The sequence below is a fragment of the Phoenix dactylifera genome, chromosome 13 (genome assembly GCF_051530095.1).
Source record: "Phoenix dactylifera cultivar Ajwa chromosome 13, Ajwa_hap1_PhDact_Kaust_v1.1, whole genome shotgun sequence".
NCBI lineage: Eukaryota > Viridiplantae > Streptophyta > Magnoliopsida > Arecales > Arecaceae > Phoenix > Phoenix dactylifera.
In genome coordinates this window covers 20,013,523-20,037,923 of record NC_143202.1, presented here as the reverse complement: position 1 = coordinate 20,037,923, position 24,401 = coordinate 20,013,523, and the positions used below count along the sequence as shown (strand labels likewise).

General features: G+C 37.7%; 1 protein-coding gene across 1 annotated transcript; it reads left to right on the top strand.

The window, feature by feature from the left end:
• Positions 1-702: 702 nt before the first annotated feature.
• Positions 703-22,779, top strand: LOC103715844 (oxidoreductase, 2OG-Fe(II) oxygenase family protein). The gene is made up of 7 exons (XM_008803611.6): positions 703-1,038; positions 1,131-1,288; positions 3,214-3,572; positions 19,521-19,659; positions 19,800-19,866; positions 19,952-20,073; positions 21,659-22,779. The coding sequence occupies exons 1-7, from the start codon at positions 944-946 to the stop codon at positions 21,796-21,798; spliced, it is 1,080 nt and encodes a 359-aa protein (XP_008801833.3). The 5' UTR covers positions 703-943; the 3' UTR covers positions 21,799-22,779.
• The last annotated feature ends 1,622 nt before the right edge of the window (positions 22,780-24,401 follow it).

Below are 24,401 nucleotides of genomic sequence, written 5' to 3'. Positions count from 1 at the left end.
AACGAGTATTGAAATATGTTCATATTGTAGAAAAAGACTTGCATCACAAATACATAGCAATCATCGTGAAATCCGAACAGATGGCTGGATGTATGGATCCAATACCCTTGTAGATTGCACTAACCCTGAAATTACATTATGGAATTGTGCAAAACACTCGACATTCTACAACCTACAACCTCTTATAACCACAACCGACCCTGCAAGTTGGAGTAATTATTGGTTGAACTAGATCCACGAGTTGGTGGATCAGTCCAACCATGAACCAACACGCATAGAGACTGAAAGAATGCAATACACACATATTTGTGCATGTTGCTTCATAGTTGAACTGGTCTATTAGCTCAACAATAGATCCGATCCAACTAAAAAATAGCCCTACAAACAAGGTCTGCTGAACTGAGTTGAAACGCTCGATTCAAGCATTACCAAACTGATCCGGTTCGTCATTCATATTCGATTCCGGCCATAACCGGTCCTTTACTGCCTGGAACCTGCTAGAACTTGTCGGTTAGGTGCGAACCGGTCTGTTCTCACCGAGTCAACCCGGTTTCGAACCGAATTGGATATGGACCACTTGCCGCTATCCTACCGATTCGGTCCGATACCGAGCCATACCGAGCACCGATAGATATGGATTTTGGTACTAGTTCGGTGGATTTTATCTACAAATGGTTATAACATACTGGTTTTGTGTGGCTGATGGCTACCACAATATTTTTCTTGTTTCTCATCACCTCAGGTATCTTGACTGCATCACAGGATCGAGGCAATTGGCAGGCTTATGGGTGCCAAACCTAGTTGCGGAAGTCACCGTTACGGCACCACCTCACTCGAGCCATAAACTACTGTTATAAGCGCGATTCGTTTCGGGTCGGCCGGTTGCCGCCTCAAAGCTTCAAACAACTCCATACGTCGGCCAGAAGAGCCCGGCGGCGCCACGATGTACGGCGCCGAGCCGGCGGAGTCGGAGCGGACCGCGTTTCGGCGGACCGAGAAGCGATACAAGCTCTACAAGACTCCCAACCCCAAGTCCAGGTCCCTCCCGCTTCCCCTCCGAAACCCTAACCCCTCTCTGTCCAGGGTTCCCAATTCCGATTCTGATTCGAATTCGGTGCATTTGATTGCAGGAAGAAGCTGACGCACAGGACCACCGATCTGTCGGACGTCGTTGATTTCCACTCTATTCTCCAATCCTTTGAGCGGAGCGGAGATCCCCCTCCGGGGATTTATGGATTCCAATGCCCTGGTTTCAATCGCCCCGTCTTCTGCTTTGCTGATCGACCTGGTATCGATTAGAGTTCCATCTCGATTTGGGACGTTGTTTCGTTTCTTTTGTTCACTTGATTTTATAGTAGATAATTGGATATATCTGTTTTCTCGTGGAATTTGTCATGCATATATATTTCTAATTATGATTTGAAATGTTGGCATTTTCATAGTCGACTTAGATTTCTGTTTGGATTTATCTAGTAAATTGGTAAAGCTATTTTTTTTATTGTTTACTGGATCAAGAGGAGGTAAAAGCAGCGACTAAATTCGATTGAATACTTGAGCATTTTGAGTTGTTCATAGCGCTTGCTCTGTGAAGTGCATATTAGAAGGCCAAGTTAAAGGAAAAAGTTGAATCCAGTGATAATATACTAATGTTAGTCTCCTCACTTTTTCTATAGCGTTGTAGCAAAATTTTAAACAATGCTTATTGCATGTGCATGCACTTTTACCTGTTATTTGTCAAACCAATTTTCTTGATTTGTTATGACTTAATGGGCCTTGAGTTTTCATTGTCATTTTTTTGCAATCATTCTTTTATGATTTGTTTGTCCATGTGATCCAAACATTGCTAACATTGGCTTTAGTGACTTGCCACCATGTCTAAAACAATGTTACCATTGTCTGGTGTTACAATTAGTGCCCAGGTTCCTAAATCGTCTTGTGAGCTTAAAAACTGCAGTATAAAAGCATAGGAGCTGGTATCATTTTTGGGAAAAAGTGAGAGCTGTCAGCATGTTATATTAAAATCACTATGTTTCTGTATAAGTCGACTGGAACATAAAAACTAGCTTACCTATAAACCCAAGATACAACAAAACAAGGTGGGAACTCACCAGATGCATTTTAATTGGAAAAATGAGGCGGTAAAAATTGGAGGTAACACAAAACCACTTATTGTCCAACACCAAGTTGCACAAAAGAAACAATTGAGAACCCATCTTGAAGGAGAAAGGGCAAGATTTTCGAGGAAAATTATTACCAGACCCAAGAAGAAGAAAAGGGCATCCAAATATTTAAATAGGAATAGAGTAATTCTTTCTTTAAACTCTAGCTTTGTCAGTAGAGTGTGTATCATCCAACCAAATGGAAGCATATGCCTTAAATAGGGTTTGAGCTTGACATATGACCAGAATAAATGCACTATACGAAGACCATAACTTTTGGATGGTCTTAGTAGAAGTTTGTCTTGGAAATTTACAATTATTTTGAAGATAATAAGAACTTGGTCATTAAGGATGTTGTATCTTATAACTCATCTTGGCAGGTATTCTAAGGGGAGGAGACAGTAGATTTTATGACAAAAGGAATTTTCCTAATCTCCTTGCATCTACACTTTTCTTGGTTTCTTTCTTCTTCATCTCTCTATTTTCTGTTTCATGCCTCCTATTTCTTCTACTTTACCATAAATAGAATAAATACAACGAAGCATAAGGAATGAATTGGCTTGTGCATAATGTCTCCTGTGGAGTGGTCATCCTGTAATCTTTGATCTCGTGTTTAACAATAGATTCTGGCCTTGATGGATAAGCAGTTGGCATCTATTCCATTTTTTTTTGGATGATGATTTAAGGAAGGTGTCTATCTATATTATATAAAACCACCTGGTCATGAATGCTGTGTCTTCTATGATGAAATATTGACCATTACTGTATGATACTTTCATCAAGCCAGCTGAATATATAACTCAATGAATGCTGATGAAGGATTTTAAAGCTTATGCCTCAAAGTTGGCAAAAGGCACTCTTGGTTTTCTTAATAAAATTTTCCTTTTGATTAGTAGTGTGTAATGTGTTGCTGGCAAGCAGAAGGGGCCTTCTGTTATCATGTTGTTTCCTTGCATTGACTGAAGAGTTTGCTCTCTCCTAAATTAACATAACCTTTGTGCTCTAATTCTGAACATGTCTCATAGAGTTTCATATATTTTTTTCTTTGGTGTAGGATTTTATTTTATTCCAAGTGCATTGACTGTTGAAGAACAATGCCACTGGATCAGAGAGAGTTTGACAACCTTTCCTCAGCCTCCAAATAGAACTAGTCTAACTGCCATATATGGTCCTATTGCTGACCTATTTGATGCTGCTCAAAACCAGAAAGTTTTGATTGAAACAAAAAGTTTAGCTGCAGATATTGAACATGAAACGAAGAATGGTGAAAACAGTCTGCATACCTCTAAGTACATATTTTCTGAAGCACCTGACGATGCTCGTAGAGGGGAGTCATGCAAACCAATTGCGGCATCAGTTCTCTTGCAAAAACTCCGCTGGAGCACTCTTGGTTTACAATTTGACTGGTCTAAGGTATCCAAGCAATTATGCTTTTTATTTTTTATGGTTGGACTAAGAGTAAAACCATTGAGATAATCTGTCTTCTTTGCTTTTTAGGTTCAGATATTTGAGGTACTAATTTTATGCTTGTCTGCTATACAAAGAATTTTACAACTTCACTTAGAATTATTGGTTATTGTCTTTGATTACAATGGAAGATGTACCCTGTAGAAGTGAAATCCTATTGTAGAGTCAGATAAATCATGGGAGTAGTAAATGTAGATTCATGAGTAAAAGATTAGATGTAGAAAGTGTAAAATCAAGATAAAAACTTTTTTTGGACTTTACTTTAAAAACCCTAATAATGAAGTTCCGCCAAATTTTATTCAGCTGAGCATTTGATAAAGGAAGTTTTAAATACCCACTGTTTTCTATCAGTTTTTATTTTCTGTTGAATTATCTTAGATAACATCTTAAACTTATTAACAGAAAACAATAACAAATTCAACAACTTCTCAGCAAAAATATGTATCCAACATGTGCATGGAAATTGGCCATTTTTCCATATCTCTTGTAGTCAATGACTGATGAATTATCTTTATCCTATTATCTCATTGTTGCTTAGTCTCATCTTGATCATTGGAATTTTCTCTTAGGTATTTTGTTACTTGGATATCAAAATATTCAATTTGAATTTCCTTCATTAATTCGTGCACTAGTATGTTCGCTTCCCATTTCCAATACTCCAATTTTCTACAAGGTCAGAAATCATAGTTGTAGTAAATACTATGTAACGTTGACTTTGACAAACAACTCATCATAAAAAATTAAACCCATTGTATATATAGATCCAAGCTGCATCTAGGTAATTTTTTAACTAAAAAAAAACAGGAGACGTAAGCTTTAGAAAATCCTCTCCATTGTCAAAATAACTTATTTAAATTTTAGCATTTATTGAAAACATGAAGATTATGAGAGCAGGGAACCTCTCACGGATGAAAAGGAATAGATACAACTGGTAGCTATATCTCCTACTTCGTAAAAGTAATGAACATATGTGCATTGCCATCAGGTAATAAATCCATGGCAAGGACCAAAGGAGCATGGATCCTACCAAGCTGTGCATGTGCTGAAACTTTGTACAAATGTCACAATATACAGTCCATGTGCATACTTGCAAGTATTGAAATGACACATGTCCATGCCATTATAAACATGCATAAGCTATTTCGTATGCAGTACATTTTATTTCACAAATTTTGGCTAGCATCTCCCTCAACTCGAGATGGTTCATATATCAAGATTTGCTGCCAGAAAGATACATTAACTACAAGTTGTATTATGTTGATAGGAACAGACAGTCTATGGGAGGTAGTATTAATGTGAAAGGGTGGCACCTAAGATGCTGATTCTAAAAGATGTTTCAGAAAGATGACTCACAATGCTACATGAGGATGAATGAAGTCCTGAGCATAAAGAAGCATCAATCTAGCTAATGAGCAAAAGCAACAATGATGTGACAATGATGCCATGTATATAAGCAAGCTAAAATGTTAGTAAGAGGGGTTGCAAAGATTATGATTGGTCATTATAAATCATGGTGCAATAATGAAGGTGACAAGATTGAAATTGCTGCTGGTGTTATTTTGATTCTAATAGATAATTTAAGTAGTATGACTGGGAATTGACTTGTATTAATTATTGTCATGAACAATATAAAGACCTGATTGGAGTAGTAACGTGTTCATGCCATGAAGTTGACTAGTTGATGAAGTCTACTGGCAACAAAGTTGGCAGGTTGATGGTATTGAGAAGACAATGCAGACTGACTGCAAAGTCACGAGATGTGTCATATATCTGCGAAAAAGATAATGGTGGTGGAATCTGAGCTACTAACAGTGTTTGCACGTTAAGATGATTGACAAGTCTCGTAGTAGATAGCTTAAAGATGATTTCAACAAAAAAGGATAAAAAAGCTTAAGAAGTACAAGTTATGAAGGATGTTGTTATTCATGAAATAGGAGTTCTTGGTCATGAAAATACAACGTTCTTAGTTGGGGGCAGTTTTGTTGATGCAGATCAAATATCTAATGAATGAATGATAATAGGATGAAAAAAAGTGAGGTCCCATGTATTATTAGCTAAGTGAGGCAGAGCCAGTTGTAGTAGTGTGACTAAATATGATAGTCTTGACTGAAAAAAGGTTTTCTTTATTGACTTGGGAGTGATGACATATGCATAAGGCCAGTATATAGAGATCTCGAGCAGAGGAAGGCCGAAGAACAACACAGAAGATATAATGATGCAGCAAAGAAGATTGTTCTTACTCAAGAACATCAAGAAGATTCAAGGATTTCACTAGTGAAACACAAAAAATAAGAATATGGTAGCAATAGATAAAGTAGGTTTAAGGAGAGAGAATTATCATCTCAAAAAGGTTGATCAAAGAAGCTAATACAGCCTTACAGTGAAAGGAATTGAGTGATGCAGAAACAATAGTTGTGCAAAACATGTACTAAAGGTGAAACTGCCAGTTCAGCACAAATGACAGTGATGTGTGGCCAGAAAAAGGACCAAAATGTTAAATTTGATTTGGATGGAATAGAATGACTGACTATTGGTAGGAAAACTTGGTTTCTGTGAAACCAGATTTTTACAACAGTGGGTGGTCATGATGGTATTGTCTTTAGAAATGAGAAACAACAGAATGAACAACACCAAGAATAATAGAATGTAAATAATTCAATAGTTCTACTTGGCAACATTCGCCAATTCACCCGTATATAGGCATGGTGATTAGAATGTAAATAATACAATAGTTCCACTTAGCAACATTTGCCAATTCCCCCCCCCCCCCCCCCCCCCCCCCCCCCCCCCGCCCCCGCCCGCTTCGCCGCCGCCGCCGCCACGAGATTGAAATTTACATATACACCCTTTATTTCATGTTACAAGCACTTTTATTTAAGATCTATCAAACTGGGCCGAACCACCCGGTTCAGCTTGTACCGAGCCGACCTGGTGGAGGATCGAGTCGGGTCGTCTCTTTTATTCGAGATTAGTCCTGAACCGGCCGGAACGGGCTGGAATCGGTCCGAACTAGCTGGTTTCATGCGGAACCGGATGGTTCGCACCAAGTCGGGCTGGTTCCAAACCGCCCCCCACCTCTCCTTTTGTTATAAAGAATTGTTGGGAAGGCCCGAGAAGTTTCTAAGGCCTTCCCAACGTTTGGATTAGTTCCCCCTTTCCCATGGCAAAAATTATAGTGATTCAGCACGATTAAAGAAAGATCCAACCCTAAATAAGGTGTGCTTTCTCTTTTCTATCTTCTTTCCTCTCTTTTTTTTTAGGCTCAAAAAAATAGCTCGAAATTTGCAAAATAAAAAGGGATCATGTCAAAATTTTTGATTATGGCTTGATTTTATGATATATTCTAGATCTATGGATGATCTACAAAATTTCACAAAAATTTTTAATTTTCAAATCATATATAATTTTTAAAAATTAAAAATATATTTTCGAATTAAAAAATAAATAAAAATTTTAAAAAAAGTAAAATCAGAAGCATATTTAGGCGCATGCAAGCTACTCTCCAGCTAAATTGGTGTCTATTTATTCAAGTTTTAATGCGATTATGTGCATAGTGATCTAGGCCAAAATTTGAAAAAAAAATGAGAAATAAGTAGCCTTTGATGCATGCCTATGGGCCTAGAAAAAATATATAGCATCAATTGTTTGGTTCCATATGGATCTGAGCTGAAATTAATTTTTTAAAATATTTATATTTAAAATTTATTTTTTAATTAAAAATTAATTAAAAATATATAATTAATACAAAAAATTATGAAAAATAGTAGTATGTAATACATATTTCAGAAGTATTTTCTGAAGAAAAAATATATTTTTCTAAATTTTGATATTTAAAGTTAAAAAGTATTAAAAAATATAAATAAATAGAAAATAAAAAATTAGTATTATGTATTAGATAAATCATATGCATTTTTGAAGTAAAAAATATTATCGTAAATTTTTTTTGCTATTTTTAAATAATTAATAAACTGACGTATTTGATCAACCTGTAGGAATGAAATCATAAAAAAAAGAAGCCAGAGTGTGACATTGGTTGGGATCATGGGCAAATGCTCTTGGGCAGGCACTATTGGAAGTGCAGCTGGTGCAACACAAAATTCAAAGGAGGGGTAACTAGGTTGAAGCAGCACTTAGCTAGTAGTTACCTCAACTTATCTGTACCGAAAATGCCCACAGGAGGTTCGACAACTGATGAAGAAATATTTACTGATTTCAGAGCAACGAAAGAGAGGATTTTCAAGAAGAAAGTAGAGGTGGATCGCCGAGCGACAGAGTCATCTTTCTATCACTCCAGAAAGTCAGAAGAGACATCTGCTTTAGATGAAAAGGAGGCACAGATCCAAATTGCCATTCAGATGAGTCTGGATGATAAATGGTAGCAGGATGAGGTGGTTAGGCATAGGGCTTGATTTGGGCCCTCATACTATGAGTCGGGCTCCGGTTCTGCGAGCAGTAGGACAGATCCAGAGCTTAGGAGGACCTTCTCAGTTAGAGAGTCCGTCGGTAGAGGCAGTGGTTATATTGCATCTATGCTGCTGGGGGCTTTTGCTAGCAAAAAGAAGTCCTCTAGAAAGATTCCACTAGAAGCCGCCATTCATGATTTAGATCTGAAGGAAAAATTTCTCGAGTTGTCCGATAAAATCGGACGCCAGGCATGAAAAATCAGTTTTAAAATTTTTATTTATAACAATTATAAATATTAAACATACTAATATGTAAAACATACCTCGATCCCGCAGCAGAAGTTGGATGAGGTATGCCGGATCTGGATCCCTGAAGGTAGCTCTACGAGGCCTGGATTTGCAAGCCCTCTACTTCGCACGCACGTCGAGCTTCGTAGGAAGGTAGGATGACTTTGATATTCGTGCAAAACATCTTTTGCAAAAGGGACCGTAGAAGAAAAGATATTCCCTTTTTCTTTTCTTTCTTCTCCTTTTCCCTAACAACAAATCATTGTTTTCTTTTCTCTCCCGTTTTTCACGGCACGCCCGAGAGCAGTGACGCCTGAGTTTGATCCCGATCACAGAGGAAGAGGGAAGGCAGGAGAGAATGCCGGATTTGAGCCGGACTCCGTACCACCAGAGAGAACTTCTTCCTCTCTCTTCTTCTTCTTCACTGAATCAAGACTACCTCTCTCTGTCTGACGTTTTCTTCCCAAGAAAAAAAATTCTCTCTTCATCTCCTTCTTTGAGGAAACGGTGGCCTACAAATAGGCCAATGCTGAGAGGAGTTAAGAGGCGTAAATGGCCGAGCGTTATTGTATTCATTTGTTATCTAATATGAATGAATTTCATAACGTTTGTTTCAAAAACAACCATGGGGAAAAAACAGCAATTAATGCTGTATTTCAAAAATCAAATTGAACTGGAATGTAGCCGGTTCAAAACCGGACATTCCAGTCCAAACGGCAATCCAAATGGAGTCCGGATGGAGATGTGGCGTGGCTTTGAAGCATCGGCGGAAAGTCCTTTATTTTCTCCCAGACTTTTTCCCATCGCGGCTCACAGGACACTTCTTAAGGGTCCATAGCTTTTATCCATCGCGGCTCATAGGGGATGCTTAAGGGTCCATAGGAGCTTAAGGGTCCACGGGTCCATAGGTTATTTAAATTGGGATTGGGTCAGCAGTTCAATCAATTGGGTTAGCCTACTTGGTTCTAAACCAAATTGATGGCCCAATTGAATGGTTTTTGACCAAAAAAAATTCCACATGAGTCCGACTCATGGGAGGTTCAATTGGGTCCAATCTCGGCTCGATCCAAGTCCGACTTAGATCAAAACAATACGAAATTAAATTCCAATTAAATCATGATCGAGCCCAATTACTTTAATTGAGACCCAATCAAACCCAATCTCAACAATTGAGTCCTGATCAAGTTCAATTGCATTAAATGAAACTTGATTGACCCTGAATACAGACTTAATTAGTTGTTCATCCATGAAATTTAGCATGTACCTCATGTTCAGTGCTAGCTGAACATAGACAACCAAATTCCAAATGATCCATAATTTAATTCTTAATTAAATTGGGTCAAGATCTTCCTACTTAGCTTGACTAATATGCGTGACTCCGATAGGTTCGAACACTAAGCCGGTAGTACATAGACTACTCCATGCGCTAATCGAGGTGACCATCTAGCAATGATACCCAACGTCTGAATAGGCCCAATATGCAAAGCAACATTCAAGAACCTAGACGTATGGTTATTGCATAATTCATCCCTATGACCATCGATGCTCAAGATGACCTCAGAGTGGACTGTCGAACTCTGGGTCCGATCATCCATAGTGTATTTCAAATAATCAAATCAAGTCACCTATCACTTGGTTTACCCTGGCCAAGGTTTTAATGAATTGAAATACAACGAGATATCAACTCGTATAATCTGGAGTAGTCAATCCCATCTTGACTCATACACAGACTTCGCGAGTACTTGACTGCACCCAGCATCCTTCCGATCCCTGAATTAGAAATTCAGGTCGTCCAGTGCCTAAGTACAGTGAGTTGCTTGCAAGTCACCGTGATAGTCTCAGGTCTAAGGGGTACTTATGCCCATACGCTTTGCTAGCTAACTTCCGACAGTGGAGTGCTACGCAGGTGAGTCACTGTTCAGTGACGATGTACTTCTACATCTCACCTGTATGCCATACAGTGTCTCCACACTCCTTGGTTTAAGAGGACAACCAACTAAATGGCACACAACAACCTATACTTGACATAGCTATCGTCCAATTGACAGCTCATCATTTGGTCGCGAACTGGTTTAAGGACTAAATGATAAAACCTCCTTTATTCACTAAATTAGTCCTAAGGACTTCATCACAATACACAGGAGTTCAATTTGAAGATGTAACACTTGTGATGAATAGAAAAATGCCAGAATAAATTTTTATTCATTTTAATAAAACATATACATACATCAATTTCTTACAATTAAAAAATTAGTTTTGGGACACAATTCCCGACAAGATCCACATGTCTTCTCCAACAAGGATTCGAAGCAGCAGAGGATTGACACAATACTAAAGAAGGATAAGAAGAAGGATATGTGGCGAACTATTGGATCCTAATTTCACTTTAGTCACATTTCAACGAATGTGACAGACAATACGTACTATAGGTCTATCATGTTCACCATATAGATCCTCCAGGACTGAAGGACATCTACGGTAACTTTATTGACAATAATAAGGAGCTAGAGAAGTGGATTGCTTCATACAGACTGACAGTGATGTGTGATGGTTGGACCGATCCTACTAAGTGGAGCATTATTAACTTTTTGACATATTGTGATATGGAGACTTTCTTTTATTAGTCGGTTCATGTTTTCAATCAGGTGCACGACGCTATATGCATTCTCAGATTGATGGAGGAGGTGATTGAGCAAGTAGGAGAGAAGAATGTTGTGCAGGTCATTACTAATAATGGGCTACAATATAAGGCCACCAGGAGATCTTGATGGAGCGACAACCACATACTTTTTGGACCCTATGTGTGTAATTTGTATCAACCTCATGTTAATCAACATTGTGAAGATTCATAGGATGCAGCAGACAGTGGAGACAATCCAAACCATCACCAGATATATTTATAACCATACATGGGTCCTATAATTAATGAGGAGCTATGCAGAAAAATAGATCTTGAGACTGGGAGTGACATGGTTTGCTACCAATTACGTTACACTTAATAGCCTTCTTAGAAAGGAAAGTAGTCTTACGTCAGATGTTTGTCGATCTCGAGTGGCAGAAAAGTAAATTTGCGAAGGGCGGTCACTGAAGGGAGCACTGTCGAAGACTTGGTGACGAGGTAAAAATTCTGGCAGCAGGTCGAGAAGATAGTGAAGGCCATCAAACCATTGTACGAAGTGCTTCGGGCCCTGGACAATGAGAGGTACCTCTAGATGGGCTTCTTGTATTATATGATGGAGAGGGCAAAAATGCAGATCAAGGAGGCACATTCCACATATGCCTAGGAGTACATCGACATCATTGAGCCATGGTGGAACTACCAGATGGGTAGGAATTTGCATCTAGTAGGTAAGCAAGAACATTAAAAATTAGATTGCTTCTGTGCTTGTACAATATTACTAAGACAATTACAAACTCTATCTGCAGCATACTACTTGAACCCGAGGTTTCAGTACACCATACTTGTAATTGATATGGATGACAAACTTCTGGTCACTCTGCGTAATGTGATTTACAAGATGGAGCCTAATGTAGAAGTCGCGATCCTATGTCTAGAAGAGGTAAGTTAACTTAAGTGACATGTGTAAGTTAACTAGTATCTTCAATTATTAACATATTACAATACGGTTCTTTTTCACAGAGCAAAATATTTAAAGAGGGTACTGACAGCTTTAGAGTCTCGGTAGCTGTCGTAAGTAAGAAAAGTATGAATCCAAATATATTACACATCAGAAGGATATTTATCTGACGTTAGATGGTTACTAATATGATACTATCTTATATATAATTTTTTTCAATATTTTTACAGTTGAATGATGAATTCGTTTTGATTTGTCTGCGAGAAATCTTAAGCAACTAGCTATCATGATCCTTTCGCAGACTGCCTTTTCGAGTGGTTATGAGCGCAACTGGTCCACCTTCGCTCTTATTCACAACAAGCAGAGGAACCGTCGACATAGAAGCACCTCAACGACCTTGTATATATTCACTGTAATCTGAAGTTGAGGCTGGAGTGCATTCAGAAGAAAGTGGAGCTGAAGTACAGAGATTCGATCCATAAAGCTTTCATTGACGATGAGGATGATCCTATGATCGGATGACTTGTAAGCCAACAACAAGAGCCGGAAGCTTAATGAGCGAGGATTGTCTCCATGACCGGCCAGTTTCATGATCAGCGAGGTTAGGATCCATGTAGGGCAATGGGCAGATTGCAATATTCTACACATTTTGCCAGCTAATCAGCCACAGCCACAAAGACCACTGGAGAGCCGATCATTATATAACTCTTTGTCCGAGACATCCTCTTAGAGATATGACCGAGAGATGCTTAAAGAAGGCCACTATGCTACTCGGTCAACTCGGTCGGAAGGGCGACATCAATTCTCTCAATATAGCCAGGCAGAGAGGGGCACGAAGAGTAAACAGGCAGATAAGGGCACGAAGGATAAGTAGGTAGCGTTCAGCATACACACACAAAAAAAAGAAAAGGCACCTACAATCCCATGGAGAGTGTGGAGTTAGTTCACCCAGATTCAGAGACCAGGAGCAGCAACGATGACAGTTCTACTGATCATAGATTTGTTGGCCAGAGAGGAAGGATACATTCGTAGGGTGGTCTTCGATTCATCGATGAGTTTCATTTTATACATGCTATACAAGATAGGGATCATGATGCACGATCTGGTAGAGCTCGCGAGGATACGATTGCATATAGGAGACGGGCTTCTCAAGGTCATTCAGGAGGACACGATGCAGCTGCAAATGATCTCACATATGGAGTAGGATCTATAGACATATCAGATTTCAAATCGTATACTAGATCCTATTACCCGCAGCCACATGCAGCCTATGACCCATATGAATATGGTTATGGATATGGTGTGTATGAGACATCATCTTTCGGTGGCTACTATCTTACGTAGTCCGAAATATTTTACGGATCGAATTTTGTTACTGGAATATTCGGATGGGCTCCTCCACAGTCGTATTATCAGCTAGAGGACATCTTTTAGAACCAGAGCTTCAACGAGAAATTCGAAAGTGCTTATAACCCAAAAATTCCTTATGAGATAAACATACAAGACTACAATACCGCTTGGTTAGAGGGGTAGGCTGATATGCCTCTTGACTATGTTAATGATTCGGATATCTATAAGAGGTATCGCAACTCGATGAAATTTTAGATATCGGTATGTTTGTCATATTTTAAATATACGTAAGTAATTGTATTATTTTATATTTTTCATCTCGCTAGTTGATTTGAGGATATTTCATGTTGCTTCTTGTAGTATGCAACATCTCACTAATTATTTTATATTTTGTATCACTTTAAAACAACAAGATGCATCGTTTAGGTTAAATCGTCATTATAGAAACATCAAAATACATCAAATTATACTAAAAATTATTTAAAAATTTGAAAAAAAATGATTACCTATGAATCAAACTTGAAAATTTTTTAAAAAAATTGGGCATGCCTGTTTCGGTACGGTACTGGTTCGGTATTGTACTGATTCATTCGCCGACCGGTATGGATTCAGTACCAGTTCGGTGGACCTCGCTTCTATTAGTTTAACCTTAGGTTGGCTAGGTGAGTATTGAACTCAACAATTGACTATTTTGCCCATATATATATACTCTTTTTTTGGGTAAAAGCGGCTACACATTTCATATAACTCTAACGTGAGTACAACCTACTAAATCACGGGTCCATATATATAGTTTTCAGAATTTGGAGATGCATATCTAAATATACATGTCATGTGTTGTATCGTATATATGTTACATGTTTTTGCATTTATGTGTATTTAAATGCTCATGCACTTGCACATTAGGATAAGCAACTAAGCACTTTCTGGACAAGATATATGCAAAAACCCTTGAAGGAATGAAATAGTAAATTAATAGGTGATGATCCTTTACATTTGGATGATGTCATCTAGTTCCAGGAACATATATGCAAATTTCAGACTTTTAGAAGGATATGCATGCACTTCTTGGGTTTTGAGGGTTAAGTAAGCATGTGATCACTTTTTAATATTATATGCAAAAATCCCATAATTTTATGATCTTGTAGCCTAGTTAGAGTTGGAGGAAATTTTGGAGTCTTCTGAGTAGATGGGTAAAACAAGGAAGAGTTGGCATGTGGATGGAACTATCATCAAGAGTAACAAGAGCAAGAGATTGTAAATTTACTTCAAACATATATTTGTCTTTATTGCTTCTCAGCTGGTGCAAAGCTCCTGAATCTCTGGCTTAAGATATGGATCGACTAAAGATCATGAAGGTGGAGAAAATTTGGGGATCAATGGAGGATAAAGACTGGTGGAAGACAACTGCTAGTTATTTCCACTGCCATCAGTTGTGTGTGCCTGATTGGCCCTAGTGATGTTGCCATGGAAGTCCTAATAAACCTTATTCGTCTTGATCCAGAGATAAGAACGTATGTACTTGCTGTTGCCCATCCCTCTAGTTGTGACATCCCACTCTACCACGCCCCTCATTGTCGTTTCTCTTGAATTGGTGGCCGCCTTGAATTCGTCTATGTACTTGCAGCTGGCAACTCTCCATGTCACTTGAGAGAGGCTGGTAAGCATACAATTCATAGGAGTACTGTAGTATACCTGTAGGCTCGTCAACTTGTTACACATTCGGGAAAATGAAGAATGTACAAAAATAATCTCACTGTGTTTTTTACTAGAATAATTTTTGCAGGACGTATGTCCTTGTATGTTAAAGTAAATGTGGCTGGAATTATTGTTGGCTTCTGTGCTATTCCATAATCATGTTGTGACTTGGGAATCTTTCTACTCCAGTCTTCCTCCTTTGCATCCTCACTCCTGAGGGAACAACCTTATCTTTCAAGCACATGCACAGTGACGGATCGTTTGAGCCGAGATAAGTTTTCCTTTTCAACTTGATAGAGCTTAGTTCAGTCTGACCATCAATCATTGTGGTATCTGGTGATAATTACATTAAATGCAGTAATCAGATGGCAGATATAGGAACCAAAATATGTCCTAAGTCTAGCATAGTTTATGACAGAAAACAAAACAATCTTCTTATTATGGGCAAAGTTATTGCAATGGAGAAGCTTGTTCTGCAATTTTTTCTGCATATATATGTGCATTACTTTGGTCATTATGGTTGAAAGTCATAGATGGGACGTCTGTAGATTAACTTTGCTGAAATTTGGGACTGCATGAAGAGATTGCCATGCCAAATTCATAGTGCAAATGTAGCACATGCAGTAAACAAATATATCTTTCTGGATAAAGCAATCAAGGTTTTCTCTTAGAAAAAAGATCCAGAGTGATCTTGATCTAATTAGACATAGAAATCTTCAACTGCTCCATCCATTTAATGTCACAAATAAAAAATGATCATGCTCTTAAGTATTGGACCCTACTGGTTAGTACCGGGCATTACCATGCTAGACTATCAGGGATCCTATACACTGTATGCCTTGAGACTAGGTACCAGACTGGCCTAACATACCAACACTTAGTATGCCTGTACTGAAAGGGGTGCTGCTAAAGGTATCAGTGCCGTACTTAAAACTACAGGAGCTCTTAATTGGAAAAGCCAGAGAAAAACTACATATGCCCATGCACAGGATGAAGGGGGTTCACATCATCCACGAAAAAATGTTGAAATTATGAGCATGAAATTTTAGTTGATTAATTAAAAAATCATGCTCAGGCACAAAACTGAAAAGAAAGTTGGCTTGACCTGCATAGGTAGAAGAACAGAGATTACACCTCTAAGGTAAGCTATTGGAAATGATGAGATTGGTTATCAATTAGTTGTGAGGGTTTAGTTAATAATAACTTTTCTTAAACTTTTTTTTCTTTTGAGTTTTAATTATTATTACAATATTATTATGAAATAACCTTCTAGGCTACGGAGCTGTATACTTGTTATGTCCCTAATTCAGTTTTCTGATATTGGCATTTAAAGGCATAAGAAACTCTAAATATTAAATCATCATGTCAATCTATAATTTGGTAGATAGATTGCTATCTTTTCTTTCAATGATTCAAATGCCTTGGAGAGGGGTGTCTCGGTTTCCCCATGAAATAGGATGCGATACATCCCGCCCCGTCCTGGCGATCACCCTATCTTGGAATGCTCTTTTTTATTTTGTAATTTTTTAACTTTATCTTAAAGGTTTTGTTATTTTATTTATTTTTAAATGTATTTGGACTTCGAAAATAATGTATTTAGGGTAAATTGGCCCTATTTAGTGTACTCTGAGGTCAGATACTATGTAAATGTGTCTGTATCTATTTTTTCCTTTTGTTTTTATTAATTTTTGTTAAAATTTTAACAGTAATCTTCAATAAACTTTATTAATTATATTAGCTATTAAGATATATGCTAAGCTAGAATGGTGCCTATATTAGCCTTGGTTATTAAAAAAAGTATCAAATGGAAGCATAATTAACTATATGCTGCCTAATGAACTGTATTTCAATATTACACAAACTAAATTCATGAGTTTAAGTTAAACATTTCAGACATTGCTATTTCATGTGGAATGTCTATGGCGCTCATATACATTCGAGTCCTGTTCATAGATAGGTCCTTGAATTTAATGCCAATCTAGATGTTGGGCCCATTCTTGTTGCTTGTACCATGTCCGGTGTTGTCCTGGATAACCTCTTGACAAAACGTCGAGTAAAAGATGGGCCATCTTTGCTTGGGGTGATGGGAGGTGACACCATACTATCTTTGGAATGTAATCAAAGCAAAATAGGAATGTACCCTTCAGGATTTGATTACTGGGGTATACATTTAAATCATATGTAGAAGAAGAAAAAGGATAATGCTATGCGCTTTGATTATCTGATGCGCCAATGGGTCCTATAGTGCCCCTACTACACCAGAGCCACCAACCCTCTCGAGCTAAGTGTCCAAACCACCCACTATGCGTCATAACCTCGTCCTGTGGACACTGCTCCTCGATAGAGGCCCGTGCCTCCATATCATCAGGATTAGAATCTTGATCATCATCCAAACCTTTGCGAACAAATCTATCAAATTCCTGATGATCCAGTGCACCCCTTTGAGCTTTATTTACCATCTTAGCCTTCCTCAGTTGCATATCTAGTGGTGCCGACCCCCCCCCCCCCAACATTTTTCTATGATGCCACCCAATATCTTTCTTTTTACTATCGAGCTCTGTTTGGTTAGGAAACATATGACAATTGGTATAATTTTAATAACAAAATTTCAAGCATAAGTTATGGTCTATTTGAAATCTTGGTTGTTCAATTTATTGTTTCTTATTTTTCTAAAATTAATTATCTAATTAAAATTTCAGAGTAAGATAGATGTTCGCGACACCGACCATCATTCGTGCCTCTAAATTACGTGGGGATATAGCTTAAATTTCCCCCTCAATTTTATATTCATTAATTTTAATTTTAAATAATTATTTAATTAGTCATTATAATTTAATTTGATTATTTTAGTTATTTGCTAAAATATCTGATAAATACCTAGAAATTAGCTTCAAATTGCCTACACTTTTTCGAACTTTTTACATTTATTGTAATTGATTATAATTTTTAAATATTTTTTGTTCAAAAATTGAATAAAAAATAAAAAAATTGAAAAATAACAATTCATGCCTCTAAACTATGAGAGGATGTATCTGTATTTTTCTCGACTTTATGTTCATTAACATTTTCAGATTTTAAATAATTATTTAATCAATAATTATAATTTCTTTTGATTATTTCCAATAATTATTAAAATACATAATAAGTACCAAGAAATTAGCTTTAAGTTGACTACCCTTGTTCCAACTTTTTTAGATTTAATATTTAGTGTAATTTTTAAATAATTTTTATTTATAGGTTAAATTAAAAATCATAAAAATTCTGAAAAATAAATTTGCTTAAGGGCTTTCTACGCACCCATACATGTATTTTGTACGTTTTTTCCAACTTGAATAATAGCATTTTGGTCCGAATAATTGAAGTCAATTTTGATTTTGGGTGTAAGCTTAGTTGCTAATGAATGCAGATGAAATTTATTTAAAACAATCTAAACACGCTACATTTTTTTCTTACAAAAATTATTTTTTATTATTTTTAGTGATTAATTTATCTTGGTAAATATTATAATTTTATAAAAATAGGGTATATATAAAGATAAAAATTACAATGTTTTTACCTTCATCCTTGCCCTACATTATATCATAATTTCATGCCAAATAAAAAAAAATTGGCATGATCTCTTCAGTTTTCCTTTATTTTGGTCAAATTAATGGCAAAAAATTATTTTTTAATTTTTAAATTATTAATTTATCTTGAAAATATTATAATTTTATAAAAGTAATATATTTAGAAAATAAAAACTATAGTCTTGGAGCTTGATCCTTACCTTACAATATATCATAATTTCATGTCAAAAAAAATGGCTTGATTACCTCGGTTATCCTTTATTTTGGTCAGATTAATGAAAAAAAAAAATCAACTTAGCTGAAAGCTTCTCAATGTTGAACTAACCATGGTCATTGAAATCCCACATCATGAAGCTCTCCTTCCCTTCCTCTCTTTCTCTCGGTTAGTCAACTTAGCCTTCAGTTCTAGCCACTAGGGTGATGCTGTGATGGGCATCACAACAGCCATTGATGCCTAAAAATGACATCGAGACATTAGGTGTGGGACTCGGTTCCACTTTTCCTTGGAAAAAAATAATCAATGCACAAGGCTGAGAGGAGGCTCGTCACAGTTTAACCAAGGACTCGGGCTTCAGGAGGCCAAAGCTAGAAGAGTCAGGGGGGATCCATCTCATGAGACCCTTGAGCTTGAGGGAAGTATCATGGCTCCAGTATAGATTACCACTAATAACACCAAGACCACTACAGGCTGGAGCGAGGGATTCAGGTCCCACTCTTATCCTAGGTCCTGCTTTCTCACAAGAACAAATCAGGATGGCCGGGACACCCCCCTATCTGATTTTTAAGTCATTGCTTTCTTTAAATTGTTCCGATTTGCTCCTCCTAATTTTTAAAAACCCTGAATTCTCCGTGTTTAAAGCAGGAACTTCATTATATCTCCATTATTTTTTGCTGTGGCTGCCAACTTCCTGCATATAGCATCCTCTTGACCTTTATTTACATTTATTTCATTGCATGGTTAGTTGTTCCATCATTATTTATATATTTTTTTGTTTTTTTCTGGTGGTGTAGCGCAACTATGATGTGTCTCTCCCCCACAACAAGATACCAGATGCACTCTGTCTGCTTGCTAAAAAAATGGCTGTACCTGCCATGTCATCAAGGGAAGAGTTTCAGCCAGAAGCTGCAATAGTAAACTATTTTGGTCCAAGTATGCCAGTAATATAACTGAGATCTTGTGCTTATGCTAGCTGCTGTAATCTGCAAGTACAGTATATATTGGTATCAAAATGAAAATAGCATCATCTATGAGTTCGTGAACCAAAGGTCATTTTTTTCTTCAATTTGCAGGTGATATGCTTGGTGGTCACCTTGATGACATGGAAGCAGATTGGAGTAAGCCTATAGTGAGCATAAGGTGTTGCCATTTTTAATTTGCTCATGCTAATAAGCTTTTAATACCATGCTCCAAGAATAGCTTATTTGTATACCTTCTTTTGTAGCCTGGGCTGCAAAGCTATCTTTCTCCTGGGAGGAAAATCTAGAGAGGATAACCCAATAGCCATGTTCCTGCGCAGTGGCGACATTGTGCTTATGGCTGGGCAAGCAAGGGAATGCTTCCACGGTCAGTTGGTGTTTCATTCAAACTATTGTTTCATTTTTGTTTACTTCTCTTTCTTTGAATTATTATGAAAGTCTTGTTATTTCAAATTGTGCAGCCTCAGGACTTGGATAAACTCTCTAGCAGTATATTAGCTTTGAGTAATGTTTTTATAAAAATGAAATCATGAAGTTTGCAATTGATTGTGTTAGTCACTTGGCCAATCTGTCCTGCCAAATAAAGATGTGTGGCAAGAACCATGCTAAAGCTAAGAGACTACTGTTTGTGATAGTTAAATGGATAGTTCTTGTCCTTTTCTATTTACTTCAACATGTTGTTGAAGTTTGTGAACCATCTTGTGCTATTTTCTGATGATATGAGAAAAATTTCACACCAATTCATATAAACGTTATTTAGCATAGTACATGCCTTTAACAAGATATAGGCCCATTGTGATTTTTTCTCCATACTGAGAGAGACAATTGAAGTGCATCTCACAAAATTGAAGTGTATGTATTACTCCTCGCTACCAAGTCCTGAAACTGAGGGAAAAATTGGACCTGAGAGAAGAGGCAGCACTCCTGGATGGATGTGGAGTTGCAGAGAATTGTGCCAAATTGAAATGTGTATAAAAGTTCTCGTTCCCAAATCATTAGGCTGAAAACAAATTTGGAAAACAAAGGGAGAAGCAGAAAACCTGGATGAACTTGGATTACACTGTATATTATATTTACTAGTAGCTGAAGCTAAAAAGATTGTTTTCTCTGTTGTCTCTTCTCTTGCATTCATCTCACACTGTAGTTAATTAATAGCAAAAAAATTAAGAAGATTGTTTTCTCGGTCGGCTCATATCTTGCAATAATCTATCACTGTAGTTTGTATTTAATAGTAGAAAAAATTAATTAGATTGTTTTCTCGGTTGTCCCCCATCTTGCATTGGTTTCACAGATTTAATGAACCTTCAAACTGCAATGACTTCTCCTAGAAATGAAAATTTCAAAAATTCCATCACTGATAGATATGTTCTTTTAACAGCATATGGTTGTTTGACATTTTCATGGCCACAGTTCTTGTTGGCCAATAGAAATGTAAAGGTGGTAGAACCCTCATATATTGCACCTTGTGCTGCATACCTGCAGCAGCCGCGGTCTGAACATCATGACTTGTCTTGGGAGTGGATTCCAGAACTCACTGCATTCCAGGAACTGGCTCAGGCATAGAGAGAACCCATGTTGTCTCTTTAGAATATGCTTGTCCGATTGCTAGTTTTATGCTGGTGTTTGTGGTATTTTTCCTGCAATGCTGGATTTCATTCTTAAAAAGATTATAAGGCAGGGAATCTCTAAAAGGAAAGGAGACTAGTATTCCCTCAGGCCCCAATCATAACTGTATTGCTTTCTGTTGAACAACTAAGAAATGTATCTCAATAACCAACCCTATTTTTGTGTCTCTTTTCTAAGCTGTGGTAGGCTTTGATGCAAACTATGACAGAATAAAATTGTAAACATAAATTCGAAGAGGCTATGGACCACATTACTAAGCGCTGCTTTAATTCATTATTATTTTTCACTCATGTAATAAACTACCTCCTTGGCTTCTGTTTTGGCAGGAGTACCACGAATCTTCACAGGTGATGAACATGCAGATGTTGCTACTCTCTTGTCACATTTTTCTGACAAAGATAACTGCTGCTTCATGGATTACATCAGATATTCAAGAATAAATATCAACATCAGACAGGTCAATTAGATTCAGTTATTGTGATTCCTACATTAGAACATTCAACTATTTCCATCATTAGGCAATATACCAATTTGAGTGTTAGATAGAGTTGTTTAACTTCTTCTTGAAAATGGGAAGAAGAAAGTGGTGAAGAAATTGGGATAGGAGAGAAGAGAATATTTGTCCTTTTTACGACTTGCCCATGCCTTTCAATTTGGGGATATGAACTTGGAACAGTTAATTGGGAGAATAATGAGATCATGATCATTAACCAGGAAACAAGAAAAGAGCCTGGGGCAGAAATCTTGTAAGAGTTGTACTATGGCCGAAACCGTTGCCGACAAGCCTGGCAGGTGATCTCCATGCAAGTGGAATTGATCCTTCTGGTGGCCACCTCCTTCATCCTCTCCACCTTCTCCACCTCCTCTCGGGCTCGCTCCCACACCAGCCTAGCTCGTGTGAACTCTTTCTCTGCCAGCTCCAGCTCTCTTCTTGTCAGCTCCCTCACTCGCTCAGCGTAAGCCTCGTCTACAGCAGCAAGTCGGATCTGTTCTGCAGTTTGTTGCTTCAGTGCTTGCGCGTCTCTCATGTTGCTCTTAGCCTCCTCATTTGAGGGCGGTCTCCGTGGTCCAACGCACATCGATAGGCTTAGGTCAAGCGGTGGATGATCAGAAGGGTCGGTTATCACTGGAAACTTCGATGCCTCGCAGGGAACATGAGCCGAGGAGGGTGCAGGGAGTAGTAGCTTTAGTTCTCTCACATCATCTTCTTCCATGGAAGGAGACTTACAGGGGAATATTGAACAAAGATGGTGAGTGGCTGCAAGGGTTGGTGACGTTTAGTCTTTATATAACTGTTTTCCTGATTAGCTAATTTACCAGCATGCCCATGCTATCAGGGGGTGTCCTTTGCACCTTAAAAATCTAGCTACTCTTTGTTCTTGTGATAGAGTCTCTGTCAATTTTGTGCACTTACAAGTTACAATGCATGTGGGTTTCAATTCTTCCATTTGGTCGAGTAGACCGGTCGATTCAAATATTTTTTGACCAAGAGCTCCTATCAGCCCTCTGTTCTCTCATCCCTTTTTTTTTCTGAAATATATTTCAGCTTAATCCAATTACACATTTCTTCTTGTGGGGTGTTTAAACTTGGCCCCAGGATGTGGTTGGTTCATTCTGGCTTGGATAGGACTAGTCCATTTTGAATCCCTCGCTGATTAGATCTATTGGCAGCGAGGGCAGGCTCCCTTTTCTTGCTGCCTTTGTTTCCACGTTCCTAGCTTGGGCCTTTTTGGGTTGGCAAATGGTAGAGGGTGCAATAATTGCAATGGCACTTGTGTGAGTTGGTGTTGTTTCATAGGAGTCTCCTCTGTCGGTAGGCCTAGGTTGTCGGCCCCGTACAGATAAACCTAACATTTTAGTTTGGTGGGATCAACTACTTTGAATCCCTTTTTTTTTTTTACCAATAGCCAATCTATGGCACTCTTCGAGACAGATCTGTGGTACTGTTTGTCATGGAATCTTTTTGGGTTTCAGAAGTAATATCCCAAAGAGAGGAACAAGTCTATTTCTACAAGATGTTCATCCTTGATCAATTTCTCAAAATTGGTGTTTGTTTGAACCAAGATACATATTTTAGAATGTATTCAATTCAGTCTGTCCATTTAGTATCAAATATTTGGTACTTGTCGGAATAGATTCCTAGATATATCGCATTTGCATCATGCATTTGTTTTGCAATGCTTTGGCAAGCTCTAAACTAATTGTTTGCATTAATTTTTTTCGCAATGGATTAAAGTTTATATCTAACACTAATCAGGACATCGCATATCAGTCGGTCCCATCCTCTTTTTTTAGAGTTTTGAGGTTGGAGTCCTTGATGTGGATAACTCATTGAGTTGGCAAAGGATGCAGGTTTGGCGTGGTTTTGTGCCAATATGTTCAGCGTTGCTGCCCATCTATCACTTTCATATATAACCCTTTAAACTTGGAGGTAAAATAAATTATATGTGGTCCCACTAATATTAGATGCATTTTTTGAATATCTACAGTAGATTTTCACTAGTATACAAGCATTCCTAAATTTTTGTTCTATGTGGTGTTACCATAAATTATCTTCTCCTGAAACCTATGTAAGATGATGGATGTACCATAAACCAAAAGCAATTAAAGTCAGGTTAAATATTATCTTCTTTTTTTCTTTTTTTTTTTCTTTTTTTTTGAGAGAGAGAGAGAGAGGGAGGAGTGGGAGAACCACACCTAAGTTAAAAGGGAAGTTCAAGTATTATTTTATCATTCACATAAAATATCTTTTTCTTGATCCATCTCATAGTGGACAGGAGATCAATAAGTCTAAACAAATCCCAACAGTCCTCAGCAGAAGCAGGCTTTCAGAGGAGTACTGTAAAGGAGACTGAAGATAGTGATTGGCATGAGCACTGAAATCAAGACTCCCAATCACAGCTCGAGTTTGTCCACAAGAGCATTAACTTAGTGCAAAAAACCATGTGAGGTGACCCTAATCACCACTGCTTTGCAAAACAATCTGCTACCATGAAATCATCACGTCACATCTACAAGAGAAAAGCTGCCATGTTTCCCTACCTGACCCCTGGCATCTCCTTGCCTGCA

What these genes read in the sequence shown, in the direction of transcription:
- LOC103715844 (XM_008803611.6), top strand. Translation starts at nt 944, where the DNA reads ATGTACGGCGCCGAGCCGGCGGAGTCGGAGCGGACCGCGTTTCGGCGG. An exon ending in CTGCTTTGCTGATCGACCTG is followed by an intron (nt 1,289 to 3,213) that starts GTATCGATTAGA and finishes TCTTTGGTGTAG; the next exon opens with GATTTTATTTTATTCCAAGT. An exon ending in AGCAAGGGAATGCTTCCACG is followed by an intron (nt 20,074 to 21,658) that starts GTCAGTTGGTGT and finishes CTGTTTTGGCAG; the next exon opens with GAGTACCACGAATCTTCACA.